General features: G+C 40.6%; 1 protein-coding gene across 2 annotated transcripts in view; it reads right to left on the bottom strand.

Annotated features, from left to right (window-relative positions):
- PUM3 (pumilio RNA binding family member 3) overlaps positions 1-15,146 on the bottom strand; it is a 907,478-nt gene that overhangs the window by 875,437 nt on the left and 16,895 nt on the right. For both annotated transcript variants that reach the window (XM_044061088.1, XM_044061087.1), the window contains exon 2: positions 13,399-13,491. In XM_044061088.1, coding sequence (XP_043917023.1) covers positions 13,399-13,480 — 82 coding nt within the window. In that variant the 5' untranslated portion in view covers positions 13,481-13,491. The remainder of the gene's footprint in view (positions 1-13,398; positions 13,492-15,146) is intronic.

The following is a 15,146-nucleotide window of genomic DNA, read 5'->3' as shown; positions in this document are numbered from 1 at the left end:
CTGCCCCCATATCCCACCGCCCCACTACCTCTAAATTTATAGAGATATCTAGCCCATCCCACACCTCCTCCTCCAATTAAGACCGAGCCCCAATTAGCAACTCCTTGCTTTTAACTAGCCACTCCCAAAATTCAGGAAGCCCTGACAATCCACCCTCCCATCTAATACCGCCCACTCTCTATCACGGTAAAAACCATGTATTCCGTCACCCCTTCACTATCACTTCTTCTATTTATCCCTTATCTTCTATCACGCTATGAACTCCAAACACTTGTAGGATTTCCTCTTCCTAATGCCCATACAACCACTTACACACACCCTCTATCCAACCTCATAGTTCCTTCTCTTCTCCCAAGAAAAGTTCAAACCTTCAATTATATGCACCTAACCCTCCAACACCCCAGCCCAACCTATAGTAAATCTAGCCTCAAAATACTATATAAACTCCAAAGGCTCTTAGATCACATAAAACAAAGTATAACTCAACAGGGACATCCACCCTAATCCAGGCCCAGCTTCTCATCTACACCCGACCACCTCAACATTACCCCATACCCTAATACCTCCTCCTCATTCTTCACCTTAACCTCAGTATAAATAATAAAGTACATTGCCTACATGCCATGATAGCCACCTACTCCCGGACATTATGTGTCTTTCAGAAACATGGCTCAAACCTGCCACAAAGGATGAAGAAATTCTTCCACCTGGCTACAATATCCTAAGGAATGATCGAATAACCAAAAAGGGTGGGGGAATAGCCGTAATGTTTAAAACAGCCTTAACTTAATTAGAAACACTCTGCACCCCAGGTCTCTAATATAGAACTCATTCCAATAAAGATTTGCCTAAACTCCCAAAAAACTATCAATCTTGTAGTTACCTATATCCCACCAGGGAATAACCTTGAAAACCTTGAACAAAGTTGGTTAGCTTATTACCCCAAGAAACCATTATAATAGGAGACTTCAATATTGACGGTCCCACTGCTCCACAAAGGCCAATCCCCACCTAATCAATCTTTGCTTCTCCCAAAATATCACAACTCCTACCGAATTGGTAATGCACAGCAAAGGAAAGTCGATAGACTGGATTCTAACTAATAAAGATGCTAATAACTACACCACGGTACCCTAACAGCCTTAGTGACCACCTCGTCACTTATATTATAAAACACAAACTCTGCTCTTCATACCCACCTATATAAACTTATTAGAAACAAGAAAAATTTAACCTAGAATTATTTCTAGAACTAAAATCCTGTAACTGGTCTATTCTTTCTTCTCTTCCCTAGCCGAAGTGTCTCATACTTCAATGACACTTTCCTAAAATCTTGACTCCCATGCCCCAAATAGGCTTGTTAGAACCAAAGACCGTATAGCTCCCTGGCTAACAAAAGAAACCAGAACAAAAATTAAACTCCCGTGACCAAGCCTGGAACAAATGGAGAGCTACTAAAACTCCTAGATCGCATCAAATTCCAGCAGCTAGAAACTCCACAAAACTGATGTTACTCGAGATAAAACAGTATTACTGCCACCTTCAGGATAAACATCAGTCTAACCCTAAAAAGTTTTGGGCTGGATTTAACAATCTTCTTCATCCTGGTAAATCTTCTACCCCAATACCAGAGAAACTCACAAGTAAAAAACCAGAAGAAATAGCCAATGCCTTTAACATTTTCTTTACAGAGACCATCCAGTCCCTAGCCAACCATCTACCCTCTTCCTCTCCATCCTCAAATATTCCTCAACACTTACCCTTGCTCCTTTAACCTTCATACAGTATCCACCTCATATATCCATATTCTAATAAAAAACTAAACCGTCCTCCTTGCTGCTGATCGTCTCCTGCAGAATACCTCCAACTAGCCTCTGATGTCATTGCCTATCCCATATCAATCTTGATCAACAGATCCATTACAGAGGCCAACATCCCCTCTATTTGGAAAATATCGTACATCATTCCATTACATAAAGGCCCTTCCACTGAAACTTCCAATTACAGGCCGATTGCTATACTATCTCCAATAGCTAAAATTCTGGAACGGTGTGTTCACAAACAACTCCTACACTACCTTACCATCAATAATCTATTGTCTAGTACCCAGCATGGTTTTCGCCCCACCATAGTACTACCACTGCCCTCCTCTCCTTTGTTGACTCAGTAAATAGCAACCGTAACAAAAACTTATCCTCTGCACTCTTTCTTGATCTATCTAAAGCTTTCGACATGGTCAACCATCAACTATTACTCCAAACTCTTCGTACCCTCCATCTGGACAAGTCAGGCCTAAACTGGTTCAAGGATTACCTTTCTTGCCGACAACAAGCAGTCCAGTGGAAAAATAGTTTATCTCAACTACTCCCTAACAACATAGGTGTCCCCCAAGGCTCCATACTTGGTCCCCTTCTTTTCTCTGTCTTTATAAATGACCTTCACACTTTCATCCCCAGCTCCACCTGTATCCAATATGCAGACGACTCTACCTTGATCTGCTCTGATCTCCCTGGTATTGGGGTAGAAGATTTACCAGGATCTCTCTCTCCAGAAACTGCAAGTAGCCACCCAACTATGTTTTGCCAAAGTTGAAAAAAGACTCTCTGACCTGAAACTCATTCTCAACCCAAATAAAACCAAGTTACTTTTATTCTTCCCCTCGTCTACCACCTCCTTAACCCAAACAGCACAACCGTCTAATCCCAGCTCCTTCTTTGTGGTATCCTCTAATGGAACCATCATAGAGCCCGTCTCCCACACCAAGTTATTAGGTGTCACTATTGACTACAAGCTCAAATTTGATCTCCATACTTCCCAAACCATTAAGTCTGTCAACAAGAAACTAGGTTCAATGTACAGAATCAGGAACTTTCTTACTCCACATGCAAAATTAACCATTGCCCGTACGCATCTTCTTTCCATGTTACTATATGCCTCCCCAGTGTTTTCCTTCCTGAATAAACGTGAGCTCAATAACCTCTCTACCACCTACCACCATATAGCCAAATTCATAACAGGCTCACCTTATCGAACACACCATTGCTATAACCTCAGGAAACTCGGCTGGCTAGAACTGCCCAATCTTCTTAAAATTAATCAACTCACGGAAGCCTTTAAAATAATTCATCAACCTGACAAAACCCCCTCTCTCTCCAATATCCTAACCCCTTATACCAACCTCAGTTCCCTGCGTTCATCAAATAGTAATCAAGTATTAACCATCAGATCTAACAACATAGGTGGTGATGCTCTCTATTCAACTTAGGACTTCTCTTTACTAGCATATATATTATATATTATGTTTATTTTACTGTTTCTTATCCTTTGCAATCTAAGATTATACCAAAGATTTTCTCACTGCAAATATGTATATAAGGTTTTTTACTGTTTTGTTATATATTATAATGTAAGATTTCCATAAAATTGTAATGCTATACTGTTCACATGTATGGGAGCTTTTCTCCCCAGGCCTCTACTGAAAAAGGATATGTATCCAGCTAGACTAGCCCGGTCAACAAATGTAAAATAAATAAAAATAAATTATGTAGTTCGTGCAAGACGCAGCCTGGGACACCATCTGGCCCCATTGAAACTGTGCTTTTGGTTTTTGAAAGGGCTGTTTTCACCTGTGAGTCTGTGATTTCCACGACACTACACTTTTCCGGTATTGTTGTGGGCCATTTTGGGGGTGAGAGGGGGTGAAGTTTGCACTGAATCTATCTGCCAGGATGTTGGCAATATCAGTAGGTTAGTATATCTTGTGCACTAGCTCAGAGCATATCTGCGAGTTGCCACTAGATTCTTGACATAGCTAATGAAGACTTTGTGGTTATCATCTTTCGAATCCTTGGCTATTTTTCTTTCGAAGTTAGCCTTGGATGATTTTATGATGGACCTTCGTTTCTTACTGATACTGATCAGGGATGTCTTTCCTTCTTGGGATTTGCTTTTTTTCTGAACTAGTTTCCTCCTTTTGTTGTATAACCTGTTTATAGCAGGGGTCCACCAGAATGGTCTCCTTCTCTTAGGGGAGTGAGTCTTGGTTTTGCTAGGGATGGCATGATCCATGCATCCTTGTAGGTGCTCATAGAGTGCATTTGTAAAGGTTCCTGCATCTTGGACACGGTTATCCTTTAGAGTGGGGGCTGTGAAACTTACCACCTCTGTCTTAAGTAAGGTGAAGTTTGCTATACAGAAGTTTTTCATTGTGGTTTCCTTGGTTGGGGGTGGTGGTGTGGTGTGGACATCCAGAGTGATTAGTTTATGGCCTGATCTAACCAGTGACGGGTTGACTTCCGGTGCGGAACACCTGTCGCCGATGTTGGTGATGACCAGGTCCAATATGTTTTCACCTCTGGTAGGGGAGTTTACCAGCTAATCCAGGGCATTTGAGATGATAAATTCCAGGAAGTGCTGGACCTGGGAGTTTGTACTAGAGTAGTTTTCCCAGTTAACGGTAGGGTAACTGAAATTGCCCAATATCAGGGTGTTCGGTAGGACCTTCATGTTTACCACTGTCTCCAGAAAGGCGGAGTGGTGGTCCTGGGTCATGGAGGGTGATCTGTAGCAGGCCACAATTTGCACTGCAGATATGCCTGATTTTAGTTGCACATGGATGATCTCAGGGCTATCATGCTGCACCACTAACCTGGAGGTGTAGGTATCCTTGATGAATATGGATACACCCCCTCCTTTTGTGTTTCGGTCCATGTTCTGTGGCCGAAATGTGTGATACGAGTTGTAGCTCGGTAGTGCTAGGGTGCTCTGTGGAGCCTTGAACCAGGTTTCAGTTACTACACAGATGTCGACGTTCTCCATACTGAAGAGTGCTTTGAGCGCGTGCATTTTGAGATTTAAACTCCTGGCGTTGAGTAGCATAACCCTCATTTTTTTATTTGTGCTGTTTACGGAGGTCGGTTTGACTTTTGAGCCTTGCCTAAAAAAGGCACTATGGGGGCAGCAAGAGCCTTGGCCAGTATTCGAAAGCCTAGGGGTGACAGGTGCAAGCCATCTCTTGCGAAGCAATGAGGCTTGTCGGGCATGTCATCCCAGGCTGACAGACACTGGATCCCCTTTGAATGACACCAGAAGCTTAGCCAACTGTTGAAATTGATAATTTTTTCTTTATACTGCGGTATAATTCTTGGTGAGGGCAGGATGCTACTCAGGGTCAAGGTCATACCTGCCTGGGCTACATGATCAGAGAGCTTTTCCATGTCTCTTTTCAAGTAGTCCAGGGAGGTACATCTCAGGTCATTCACACCAACATGAACAATGACAGTCATATTTGTACTTGTTCTGGAGTGAAGTGAGTGCTTGTGTTATGTGGCGGATTCTGGCTCCTGACAGGCAGCTAACAGTAACCTTCTCCTTGTCAGGCCTACTGAGTGGGACGTCAGTGTGCCTTACTATAGAGTCGGCTATTACTAGTGTGTTCGGTATGTTATTTCGCCTTAAGGGCTGTGATTGTGCGGCACACTGATTTTGTGTTTTATGTGTTGTCTGGTTTGTGACGGAAGGTGCAGGTTTTTTGGGTGTCTGCTTTGGTGGTCTCTGATGCTTTTGCAGGTTTTTAGTTAGAGTCTCTGAGTATGATTTCATGGACTTGTGTATTTTTTGCCAGTGCTGGTTTAGTAGGTCTATGTCAGGCTGGAGGTGTGGTGCAAGTGTTAACCTCCTCCTCATGACTGCCTGTTCCAGTCTTGGGTGGAGAGAGTTTAGCCTCCAATTTAGCTATATAATTGCATCTTTCACATATGTTAATGTTTTGTGGTAGGAGGAGAGTGTTGTCTGTGTACATGAGGCAGTTGTAACATTGCCTCAGGATACCCAGGTTCACCAGCTGGACTGGAGAGTATACCTGAAGTTGCCCTTTGGTCATGCCTGAATAGCAGGGTGAGCTGCTTAGTCGCTTGGTTGGTAAGGGGTGAATAATGAGCCTTGCCCTGCTGGGCAATCAAGTGTCAGGATATATTAGTGCTTGCTATTAGGTCTGAGCAAGTGCTGGACTGTAGGATGCTTTTTTTTTTTTTTAAGTGTTTAGGTTGAGAGTTAGACTACTTTCAAGGGAAAAACTGAAGAGGAGACTTGGTGAAACCGGGAATAATTTAGCCCTAGCTAACCGGCGCTGCTCAGATGGGCAAAACTGTGCAAACACTTTTTTTTACAGCAGGGAACTGAAAGAGATAGAAATTAGCCCACAATGGCCTATAAACTACTAACTTCTGGGCTGGAACTACTCCTCCAGGGACAGATGGCACCTCAAAGCTCACTCTCTCACAGGTGAACAGAGAAACCTCCTTCTATTCATGTAAGGTATGGGCAACTCAGAAACTTGTAACACAGCCCTGAATTCACCACTAGCCTGAACACGGAAATTTTTTTTTTAAAAGATAAGGCAAAAACAGTAAAAAATGCACTTAAAACAGCTTTAGATGACTACAAGCAATCAGAAAAGGCTTTTAAACAAATTACCCAATTAACCAGTAAAAAAATCTCAAAACTGAGCCCTGTTCCTGTAGTCTTCAATCAGACAAGTTCTAACTGCACACTCCTGCCACTGGGGTGCAGGGGAACCTTCTCCAAAAAAGAAGGCCTGGATTACTGCTCAAGTTATACAAACAAAGCTAGATTCAGCAGGCCTGAATCTAGTTTATGCGACAGCAAACAAGGCACACCAACTTCAGTAAGAAACAGTTCAAATATGCAGGCACTATAAGCCTCTTACCAGAAATTACCAGCTCAGAAGGGCAGAGTCCAGCCTCTCCTCCCACAAGAGTGAAGACCACAAACCTTCTTAATGTAAAATGACTGGCCTGAAGCCCCAGTACTTAAACCAGAACTAATACACTTTTAGAATAACAAGACACTGAGCCTTCAAATCAGCAGTTCCCAACTTAGAAGGATGTAAGCTACCTGTCATGCCACAACAGCGCAGACCACAAACCTTCTTAATGTAAAAAAACTGGTCTGAAGCCCAAGTGCTTAAACCAAAAGGCTTTAAATGACAACTGAGTACTTTTAAGATGACGCAAAAGCAAAATAAAGTAGGAAGAAAACACAGATACAGTGAAAGCAGATGAATAAAGTGCAATTTTTTTTTGTTTGTTTTTTTGAGTGAGCAAATGAGATGGGCCCAGGAGGAGTATCCAAATGCAAATTTTCAAGAGGGGTGGGCAGTTTCAAAGCCAACAAGATTAACAACAAAACAAAAGCAGGAAGGGTGGGTGGAGAACTAACTGAAAAAACAAAGCCACACCTTCCAGCAAGATAGTATTCAATGCAACACAAATAAATCAATTTAAATAATGTATTTGAAAAAAGTGTGAATAAAGACTTACTGAAATTCACTTATACGTCCAGATGAGTGCAGGTAGGTCTTAGCCGGACAAAGCTCAGAGTTTAGGCAGAAAATAATCCAAAATGTACCTCATATAAGGCAGAAACCGAATATCAATGAAGTGAAACTTTCCCCACTTATCACTGGCTATGCAGGAATTCTAACTAGCACTAAATTCTAACAAGCATCAACTGAAAAAAACAAACAGAGCCACAACTTCCAGCTAGATAGTAATCAATGCAACACAAATAAATCAATTTAAATGCTGTATTGTTTGAAAAAAGTGCAGATAAAGATTTACTGAAAACTCTCAAACTTTTTGATTATATTTCTGCCAAAGAAATGACTTAAGAATCAGCACAGATTCTGGACAAATCACTGTACAAAGGTAGCCACGTGGACTTTAACAGACGAATAGGAATGAAGGATAACTGACAGGAGCTTTGCTACAGACCTAACAAAAATGTAAGTTATGTACCTGCCATAACATTGGATTTGTCTGGTCTTTGTCTGGACACTGGAACTGCGGGAATGGTGCCTTTACTGCCAAATAGCAACAGCAATGAAGTCCTCAACTCAAGCTCCTTCCTACTACTCAGCCTCCGATTCTGCTGCCTTCTCCAGATTAAAAATGCCAACATTAAACAATGCTCTACATGCAATAAGCCAATCAAGAAAGGTCACTGGACTGTCATCCCTCATAAATCCTTCATAAATGACAATATGGAAGAGGATTAAGGACAGATTATGACAATATTTTGTGGTCTTAAGTACACAATTTGTGTATTTCTCAGTTTCTCTCCCAACACAGGACAGAATTTCCAACAAACCACATTGATGTAACTCAGTAAACCCCTTAGAAAGGTCGCTCCAAAGGATGCACTCATTCTAGAAATAGAATAAAGACTGTAATGCTTAGCGAAGGTATTCAGAGAATACCAAGTAACTGCTGCAGTTGTAGAAGGTTATGAAGGATAGTTGTAGAGACAGACTGTGCCCTAACTGAGTTAGGGCACAAAGACCTGCTGAAATGCAACAGTGAAATACAGTCTGAAATTTTCTCAACATACTCTTGGTAATTTTTTTTACCAAGCCTAGGTGCAGAAAAGCTAAGAGCGAAGAGCTGCTCTACAAAATGTCCAAACAATGCAACAAGTATTCTCTTTTATCAATGTACTTGGGGGAAAAATACTGGTAGGTAAAGAAAGGAGCCAGAGTAGCTACTTTGGACATGAAGGAAGGTTTTGTCCTAAGAGATTCAGTCTTGGTGAAAACAATGTAGGGATATTGAGACGAAAGGAACTGAAGCTCAGAAACTCTTCTTGCAGATGTAATAGCCAATAAATATTCTGTTTTTTTTCCTTTTTCTTTTAATAAAAAATTAAAAACAGCTGTACCGGTTGATTCAGAGGGAGGTCTGGTAGACACTGCAGCACAAGATTCCAGGCTGGAGCTGGTCTGGCTAAGGGAGGCATGGAATGAAAGATCCCTCTGATGGAGGCCTTACAGAAAACAGTGTGCTGCAAGTCAGTGATTTTGGAAACCATTATGAAAGCATGAAATTGCTCCCAAGTGAATCTTAGCTGAGGCACAAATAGCTCCTGTCTTGTACACGTCTGTCAGAAATGCTAACACCTCTTCCCCTGGAGCCGAGATAGACAAATTATGTTAGTCGCGAGCCCACTCAGGTCACAGCAAGGTTTCCTCTCACTTCTTGAATATGCTGAATGCTACTTTGTTACTGAGGGACCACTCTCAGGGCAACAGTCTTGTTTACCTCAGTTTGTTAGCGATCAATCTAGCGGACACACAGATGTGCATATATTATTGAAACAGATACACAATCTCAGCAATTAAGGAGAATATAGTAGAACTGCTAACTGCCTTTGGCTGTCCAGGTGACAGTCTATGAAGGTAGGGTCCTGTGAAGGCTTCAACTGGAACTAGTCTATGGTCACAGCTATTCTCAAACAGGCAAACACAGAGCAAAATGTCATCTTGCTAACGAAATTCAATCCAGAATTAGAAGATTGGCTCTTTGCATCTCCATTGCTGGATTGAATTTCGTTAGCAGGTATGGTACACATACTCCTAGAAGTCACATGTGTACCATACCTGGGGCAATATATTTGGTGAACACCCAGTGGGGTGGTGGCGAGACCAAACAGCAAGGCCCAGAACTAAAAACGACTGGCTCCAACCTGGAAGCAGAGGAATCTTCTTGATACTTTGTCAATTTGTATGCATAAGTAAACACATCTAAGATGCTGCCTTAAAGTCCCAGTAGTATGGACTGCACTGTGACCACCCAGAAAGACTCCTTTACAAAGCGATTGAACTGGCTTAGGTAAAGAACTGGTCTTAAGTCCTTAGTCTTTCTGGTACTAAAAATGTGTATCCTCTCTGATCTGGTGGGACATTTTGGATTGCTCTTTTCTGAAGGAGGATTTGAACTTCCTTTAAAGACTACTTCCTCTTGTCTAGGTGGTACTGACAGATTTAAAAAGTCTGAATCTGGGGTTCTGCAGAAAAGGGAATGAAGTAGCCTATGGATATGATTTTTCTTGCAAAGAAATCCGTTGTGATGGCCAACCACGGTGGTGTGTGTAAGGAGAGAGGTCCCTTGACTTCCTAAAGAGGGGAACAATCTGGCAAACCTTCAGGGGTCACAGGAGTGAAACACTCAAAAGAATACCCTATGCCCTTCATAAACCCCTTTTTCAATAATCTTACTGATGATCTGCAATTGATCAATTCATGTAATTGCAAACTAGCTATATACAAAAATATTTTTTCTGAGAGTGTGGGCAAATGAGGACTTTCATGACGGAAGGAAAAACACATTCTCTCTCAAGAATAAAACAATGAGGTGAAAATGGGGCCTAAAGACTGCAGGCAAGACTTCATCACCCAGGATGGCAAAGCTGATACCATTTCCACATCACCAGAGTCAACAAAACCCACCTGCCCAACAGAAGGCAGGATTATCTATAAAAAACCACACCTACAGTGCACTACGAGCATGTTTTTTTTTTAAAACAAGAACACCTTTATTAAATTATTACTTATGACATAAGTAATCATACATTTATATAAATAAAAACAAACCATATTGACATAACACCAGCTGCAAACATTTTGCATCACAAATCATATTGACATAATCCCATGTTTTGAGAGAATGTGAATAAGGTTACCAGGATAAGACAGGCAAAGAATGTTCCCACAATGACAATAAACAAAGACCTTGCAGGCAGTAAGACAGACTATGCTGCATGGCCTGCTAAATACCTATATGAGCACTGCTGAACAATCAGATGCAGCACTAATCCCCTGGACAAGCACAACTCCTGTTTACAAAAGATCTATATATGCCATATAATATGAATCCAAATTAATGTTTGACTCCATCATACAAGTGTTTCCTGAATGTTAACTCTAACCACCGTCATAGCCAGCACATCCTGGAAAGCTCCAGAAGGTAGTGATTTGTGAAAGCCAACCAGCCTGTGGCATGTATACACAGAGGCCACTTGGTCCAAAGTACTGGCTATCATGGAGTTGCAGGCAGCAACCAAAGTTAAAATCACAAGTATTTTTTTAAATATGTTTTGGCCACACCGTCATGGCTGACCATTAGTTGACACGGAGGGCCTTTCCTCATTCACTTGGTCTACTAATCCTGACCAATTCCCCCAGACTTTTTCTGACCTAGTGTGACACTGGTGAGAAGTTAGAGTTACCTAAGGATAGGGTCATATAAGCTGCAAAGGACAACTTAGGGCATAAAACAAAATGTGAAGTTCCCTCCCCTTTGCGCGCGAGCGTATACACACACACACACACACACACACACACACACTTCCCAGGACTCTCTGTCTCACTCAACTCTCAAGGTGACTCAAAGCCCTGCATTCCTTGCTGACACTGCCCCCTATGCATCCCAGGCACCTGAAAGAGCTCAAGCACAAGATTCACTAGTGTGCACACACTTCCCCCAAGTATGGGCACACTCATCCTTGGCCAGTACTTCAGACAAGCTGCTAATAGTACTTGGGTGGCCTGGGCCACAGTCAAGGCTTTTATCCTTCTACACCAGTAATGATGCCATCAAGCAGCTGGTTGAACAAGGGGAAAGCAAGACACCTTTTAATACTGTAAACTAAATAATACCTTAATCCCAAGTTTAATACTTCTGCAGCTTGCAGGTATGGATGGATTTTTATGAGAAAGCATACATTTGGTATTCTAGTTTTTTATTCTTTAGTATTTAGCAGTCTTGCACTCTACAATTCTATCTACAATGTCCCTACCATCACAACAGTCACAGTAAAATATGAGGCACTTTATTTGCTTGTAGCAAACTGCAGTTCTTTCCAGTGTAAAGCATGCAATCTTTGATGGTGAAGCATGCAATCTTTGATGCTAAATGTACAAGGGTGTACTGGCAGTCTTGAAAGCCTGCCGACCCTGCTGTGCAGGGTAAAACCAGACCAACAACTTTCCCTCAGCTGTACCTATGGGATACCGCTGTACCACTCAATCAATAAACTCTTTCCCTCTCTGTAACAAGAGGTCGCCAGCTAACTAATCTCACTCAAGGTAGACAATAATCTAGTTCTACAGCTTCTTATTGAACCTACATATGAAGGCACAAAAGTAAATGTCAGACAAATGGCTAGGACACCAGCTACTTTAAGGCAAGCAATATTTTTCTAGCGCTCTATCTGTAAAAGTATCAAATATCTATGGACAATAATGTGTTGTGACACACACACACAAAGAAAAAATAATTTTGTTTCTAATACAGGTGGAAAGTTCTCAAGAGTAGTAAGACAAAACAGTGAGAAACTATATCAGAGACCAAATATATATATATATATATATATATATATATATATATATATATATATATATATATATATATATATATACATATACACACACACACACACACACATACATACACTTTGCTCATGGGCTGCTGCCAGTGCAAGGAGTAATGACAATAAAAGCACCTGTGTTACCCTTAAAATGACAGGCAAACAGCCTTGCTTATATAATGGTCAAGAAGGTGTTTACAGCAAATAAGCAAATGTTGACTGCTACTGCTTCACAGTTAATAATGACATAAGGTATGCAACATCATCTATGTATGGCAGTATTCTAGGGAGTAGGACACACAGACATGCAAGGCAATAAAGGGTCAGCCTGAACAAGGAAGTAAAACAGTGACAATATCCATAAGCACCATACACAGATTTTGTGGGTATCAGAACTTGTCTAAAACAAGTTAGCAAAATAAATGCTAATAAATAAACCAGGCTAGTGTCTTCTAAAAACAGCATCAACTAAAAGAATAGTATAAATTCTGGAATATAATTTCAACATACCAAAGTGCAATACGAGAAACAATAAAGAGTAAAAATTAAAGAAACATGTTAAGGATAAAAGAGGGTGAAGTCATCTGCTAAAATTCTAACCCTTCTCTTTGAACTGAAGTGGCCAAAATGTACTCCTTGCTTGCTCATGGAAACACTTCTTTCTGGTAAGCTACAGTGATATAATACGGCACAGGACCCATCCGTAACAAACTGAATTTATTTATTTGACAATTGTTTACCAGGATAGCCCAACTGAGCTAGTGCCCTTTCTCAGTGGTGGCCCAGGGATAAAAACTCCACAGTACGATAAGTGGTAAAACAAAGATTGAAGTAAAAATACAATAAAAATAAAAAGGAATTGCAAAAATCGAAGTAGAATATAATAATTATATATATATATATATATTATATATATATATACACACATACATACATACATATATATATATATATATATATATATATATATATATATATATATATATATATATATATATAGATATATAATTCTGCAGATGTGGATGCGAAGTACTGACACTCACACAAAAAAAAAAAAAAAAAACACAGAGCATCTGCTAGATACTGAAAATGAAATGGAGAGATAAATAAATAAAGTCACTGCAGCATGATTAGATGTGACAAACAATATCCAGTGAAAATAAGAAATAACTTTACTTTTTTGGGTTTTTGGATTTCCTGAAGGATGCATCTTGCTACTCTTCCCAGCAAACTGCTGCCTCTTAGCTTTAGCTTCCATTGTACATCTGTCTAGAACAAATAAAAATAAATCAGTTACTACAAGCACATGTGATTCATGCCAAACAGAAAGGCACTAAATAAGGAGTGCAACAGCATTTGCCACATGATAGATACGATGGACCTTACGTGTGTTTTTGAAACTTTTGTTCCAAAAATTCAATTTTTCATCAACTACAAAAAGAATGCTACATGCACATGTGTGCCTCTGCTCTTACAAATAGATTCCATCTTCAGAAATATTTGAACTTTTACTGTAGAGTAACCTTCTGGAAACAGTATACTAGTGCTGTGACACACTAGTCACAGTATAGGTACCGAACATCAATCATAAGCCAGAGTTAAATTTTGTATCTATCAGAGATGTCAAAAGTCCATCACAGTCCAAGATTCCACAGAAGCAGTTTTCAGAACTAGTCGGGTAGGACAACTTGTACAGCCATCAAGTTTAGACATTTCACACACAAAGACTTGCATATCATAGCACATAATATCATAATACCACACCTAAATATGGACACTCTAAATTGGCCGTAGGTGTGAGTGTGTGGTGTGGAAGAACAACCATGGCAGGGCTAGCCACCTGGTGGTGTAAACCTTGCTTCCAGATGATTGTCACTGCTGAAATGACAACCCAACCTCATGTGCAAAAATGGGAAAAGGGGTTGTGGGTGGATAGACTGAGAAACCCATCACCCCATTTCATGATGCACATCACAAAAAATTTTATCAACATCTTATGCTTGTCATTCTTGCTTCCACAGCTACTGAGAAACACAACTCTAAAATCCTGTCTCAGCCTCAATTCAAAGAAAAGTAAAGAAACAGTACAAACAGCATGCAATACAGAGAAGGATCAGCAGCAAAACAATGAAACAAATGTAACCCATCAGTAAAGAACATCAAGACTGAATTCAGAATCAGTAAATAACCAAGTAAGATTACACTACCTAAAAATAAACAAAACAAACTAATACATTGTAGCATGCCCCACAATGGATCCCTATCATATGACAGAAACCTCATTTGACTGAGACCATAAAAGACTGAAATTTCAAAAGACTGAAAAAGTCACTTGACTTAAACCGGTAAGACTGAATTTCAACATACTAAATTGTAAACTGTACCATATAAAACCAGACTAGGTGGGGGGGCTATGCCCCCCACACACCCCTAACTATATATACTAACTCCAGGATCGCACTACAGTGGGGAAAGTTATAGCTGCATGTCATCAGAACAGGGTAATATAGTTCTCTCCTGTAAACAGCAGTCCCCCAAACACAGCAGGTCTATTTTTAAAGGGACAAAAGTACCAAGCTCTGTGGAACACTCTGACTGAGAAAGTATAGTGCAGTACAGTATAGTATAGTAGAGTTAACCTACAAGCTCACACTCCATGTACAATCACATAGCTAGGAGACAAACCAATCCAAAACAGTGCCACTGATACCAATGCTGCAAAATGATGGGATGGACACCCTATCAAGAGCTGATAAGAGATCTATAGAGACTGAATACTCCCTCACCATAGGGAGGTCATAAACACCCTCTTTAAGGCCATTGCAAAGCTGCTTCATGGTTGCAAAGTGGACTGAACTGACCACTGCAGACTAGAACTGCACAAGAATTCAATTCAATATAAACCTTATCGACAAATGGAAGGT

This window comes from Protopterus annectens, chromosome 2.part0 (assembly GCF_019279795.1).
Source record: "Protopterus annectens isolate FY-2018-M chromosome 2.part0, PAN1.0, whole genome shotgun sequence".
Taxonomy (NCBI): Eukaryota; Metazoa; Chordata; order Ceratodontiformes; family Protopteridae; genus Protopterus; species Protopterus annectens.
The sequence above is the reverse complement of the archived record's forward strand: the minus strand, read 5'-3'. Positions and strand labels throughout refer to the sequence as shown.